This window comes from Phaethon lepturus, unplaced genomic scaffold (assembly GCF_000687285.1).
Source record: "Phaethon lepturus isolate BGI_N335 unplaced genomic scaffold, ASM68728v1 scaffold21797, whole genome shotgun sequence".
In the NCBI taxonomy this organism is placed as follows: domain Eukaryota; kingdom Metazoa; phylum Chordata; class Aves; order Phaethontiformes; family Phaethontidae; genus Phaethon; species Phaethon lepturus.
Window position 1 is genome coordinate 14,476 of NW_010554306.1, and position 4,252 is coordinate 18,727.

Here is a 4,252-nt window from a genome sequence, read left to right on the forward strand (position 1 = left end):
TTTCCCGGGGTGACCGGTGAGCGTTGTGCAGGGCAGATGTGGGTAAGCAAACGGCTGTTAACCTGTGAGTGCGGCACGCGTCGGAGAGCGTGCCAGCGGCCTGGCAGGACACGGCTCAGCCCTGCTCGGTTCGTTATCTGTTTGTGGCGGGAGGTGAATATCCTGCACTCCTGGCGCCAGGAGCGGTGCTGACAAAACCCAGAAAAAATAGTCAAGCATTTCACGTACACGCTCTTCGCGCTGCTGCGTTGTTTCCCCTCCCTCAAGGCGTTTTCTCTTTCAGGTGTTTACCGACCCCAGCAACCTCCAGCGGCACATCCGTTCCCAGCACGTTGGTGCGCGGGCCCATGCCTGCCCGGACTGCGGCAAAACCTTTGCCACCTCGTCTGGCCTCAAACAACACAAGCACATTCACAGCACTGTCAAACCTTTCATATGTAAGTTGTCACGGCCATCACAGAGCTCTGGCTTTTGCTATAATTGCACGTATCCTGCGGGGCCCCCCAGTACTAGCTGTCCCTCTGCGAGCAGCCGCCGTAATTTTATAGGTCAGAGCACAAGATGAAATTCCGCAGCGGTTCTTTTTTTTTTTTTTTTTTTGCGTGCTCCCTGTTTTTTCAGTAAACATTCGTGGCAGTTTTTGACTTTCTTGACAAGTTAAAAGCTGAGTCTCTCAGCAGTCCTAGCGATGCCATTTTCTCATATCTTTTCTTTCTCTCGTCTTTTTTTCCTTAATAATTTTTGAACGTTCATGTTGGTGACATAAATAAATAGCTGACACGGCCTGATCGAAATGTTTTTCAGGGGTGCCTCAAACTCCGTAGCCGTTGTAAAGAATTTGGAATAGTCACAGAGATGAGAAGAAGGTGTTTTTCAAAAAGAGTTCTTTCCTTCTTTATTTATTGCATGTTTCATCTAGATAATGCTTGGAAGCCAAATAAATAGCAGATTAACTGTGTCCTTAGTGCTCTCTTTAGTGGAATATTTCCAAAAGGGCATTTTCCCTTGAGAGCCATTCATCTCATTACTTGTCATTCTCAGGGTTGTATATTTTTTTAATTGACACAGCACCTATTGGATTTTGATAACTGTGCAGAAAAGTGGATTGTGTCACAACAAAGCTATAGAAACTTTAGGGACTACTTCCTGACACTCTTCAGAAAGCGTAGTTCAAGCACAGAGCGGGATCTGTGTTTGATTCCAGGCTTTGATGTTACGGTAGGGAAGCCACTGAACCCACTTCTGCCTTTTTTTCCCTGTTGGTATAATGGGAACAGTATGCAAGAGTATCCTGGGAGACTCGTTTCATTAATGTGTTCTGAGATAATCAGATGGGTGTCAGTGGAGGAAGAAAAAATACTCTTACTGCTCATTTTGATGCAATCTTTCATTTGATGACGGGCACATGAAAGAGATAATTTGAATCTCATAGTATAGCTGCAGTGAGATGAATGATTTCTCCTCATAATCTCCTCACTCTCACCTCATAAGAATTAGGGAGTTGTCAGTCTAAATCAGTGTGTGAAACGGCTTGAGACTGATTCTGCCCTAGTTCAGATGTGCCAGGTGGAGTCACATACGTGAATATGGAATCCATTAGCAACTTTAGGGGAGACATGAGGCAGGATTCGCTGGAAAGTTTTTCTTTCCTGTTCAGTGGAAGAAGGGGGTATTAAGGGGGAGCACGTGTTTGTTTGCTTTTTACAATATCATAGCTGGTGCTAAAAAAACCCTGCAAAACAGTAATTTTCTAACCGCAGAACACAGAGCAGCAAGAGAGGACATTACACACAAAGTTACTGAATCATTGTTTAACTGGAGACCTAAACAAAAAATTTCCAGTTTTCCATATTTTAGGATGATGATGATGTGAGCTGTCGTACCTATAGCACTTTCCTTTAGGGAATTTTGTGCAGCATCGTATATAAATCTAGCAACTCTTCCTGGGGTGGAAAACGGAAGAAAGGAGCCTGATTCCCTTGGAAGAGTTTGCTTTGGTTATCCTTAGCCTTCTCATGAAGTTTAGCCGTATGGCAACAATATAACTTCCTTTTTGCAATATTGAGAAGGCACACAGTAAAAATAACGCCAGCGGCACAAACGCAGTGTTGAGCCGGTGAAAACCGACGGAAAGTGCATCCGGTTGTGATAGAATCTGCTTAAGCAGATTAGCCATTTTTTATAAACTTGTGTCTATCTTCTAAACCACAATGTAGCATCCCTTGGCCCAGGGCAAGGGAGATGGTTAAAATTAGAAAGGCGTAATTTTGGTCTGGAAAGAAAAACATACAAACATCTTTTAAAGAAATCCCTCCAAATGTGACATATCTTCAGATATTAGTAATTGAGAGGGAGTTTCCTCGTGGTATCCTTTACACGTGGAAGCGTTTGCACCTGCCTGTTCATTTGGACACACACAGTCACTCTCACAACCCTAAAGTTGCTGGCTTTGCGTAGAAACGCAGGCCAAGGAGAATACTCACCTGTTCTAGAACCAAGGGTCAAGCAGTTAAAGTAGCATCTTAAAAATAAAGTAATAACAGGCAGCAGTGAACCGGCTGTCCCGACTTCAGCTTGGCAGCGCAGGGGTGCGGCGCTCGCAGCCCTCTGCGACTGTCCGCACATCTCTTGCGACAGCGAAGCACAGAGCAGCCCGCAGGGACGGGGCGAGTCTGTGGGATGACTTGGGTGTTAGGTGGATGCTGACACCTTCCTCTGCTTAAATTTCTATAGAAACCGAGATTGTGGTGTTCAATATTAGCTGTACAGAAAAGAAATCGAGCAGTGTTTCCTTTAAGAACTCCGTTTAGACATTCTTTAAGAAAACATTTTAAAATGAAGTAAAAAGCTAAATGAACCCTTTCTTTGAAAGTCCAAGGTAGCTAAAATAATACATGCAACAGCCATAAATGTAGATGTATATGGTAATAGTTGTTCAGAAGAACTGACACAAGTTTTTAAGGAGTGCTTGCCAAAAAAACTAGGGTCGGCTTTAGCATAGTCATTTGAAAAAGCTGTTACTCAAACCCTGAAGCTCTTGTGATGCCTTTCTAGTTCTCCTCCTGCTTGCGCTTCCTTTGCAGCTCCTCGCTGTATCTGGGTCCAGAGCAGCAGGGCTGAAATTTTCTGTTCATATTACATTTCTAGTGCAATCAGAAATCAGATGCAGCAGACCCGCCAGGGACAGTCCACTGAATTTTGGGATGCATGTTTGAACCGAAATGTCAAACTTGTTAAATTTTAATAATCTTTGCTTTTAACGTCAATAGAAAGGGCTTCCCCCTACATTTTCAGAGCTGCCGGTGGAATATTCTCCTGACAGACATTTGATATTCAAGCACCGATGTAAATCCTAACGGTTTAGAAAGCAATATAGGGAAAGCCACACCTGCATGTACCTCTCAGTAGAAGTTGGGAGGGATGAAGGGATGGAGGAAGGACCACTTCGTCACTGAATTGGAGGACTGAGTGTCGGGAGGATTTGGATTCAGGTCCGTGCCTGCCCAACTCTGAACAATACCCGTTCCCTCTCTTTGTCTCAGTTTCCATGTTTACAAGGTGGTGATAACAGCAGGTCTCCGGTGAAACACTAAGAAGCAGGATTTATTCCTATGTTGAAAGAGGCATCAGATAATAAAAAGTTAACAGTGTTTTGATACACAGAAAAGTTTGGGTGGGATTTTTTTCTTACTTTGCCCCGTTCCTTCCACAGCAGCAAAGTCTGTAGGTGAGAGAGGTCATAAAATTTGCATTTTGAAAGCTTAGTATTTACAGGTCGTTAAAGAAAACACTGATGTAGCCTTAATTTAGCATCGCTAGGGCATCTTGCTAATTTAACGAATACAAGGTCTCACCCTCCCTTCTAGCCGAACTGAGGCCTGGCTGGCAACGTATTTATAGAACATCCCCATGGAGTGGTTACTTACCATTAACGGCATTAAAGAAAGGGTAGGTTTGATTAAACGAGGCAAAGTTCTTCTCCCTTCAGCCCTCAGTGCTTCCTGCCGTGCCAGGGCTACAGGGAAAGCAGACTAGCTCATATAGTTAGATACCATCGTTAAAATGGCGTGATTCTCTTCCGTGAAAATCCCGAAGATGAGCTTGAGTAGGAGCAGCGCATCCCCTCAGATTTTTGTAGGGTCGCTTGTTGAGAGATTCCCTAAGAGAGCAGTTCATTGAAGGGGAAAGGTGTTGGTGTTATTTCTCGGTGACAGCCTCTGTGGGTCTGGCCCGTGCCAGCTGGCCGACGGCT

The 4,252-nt window shown here is 44.3% G+C and overlaps 1 protein-coding gene across 1 annotated transcript in view; it reads left to right on the forward strand.

The window, feature by feature from the left end:
- PRDM16 (PR domain containing 16) overlaps positions 1–4,252 on the forward strand; it is a 19,286-nt gene that overhangs the window by 13,128 nt on the left and 1,906 nt on the right. The window contains exon 4 of the mRNA XM_010291818.1: positions 284–437. Within this exon, the coding sequence (XP_010290120.1) occupies positions 284–437 (154 nt within the window). The remainder of the gene's footprint in view (positions 1–283; positions 438–4,252) is intronic.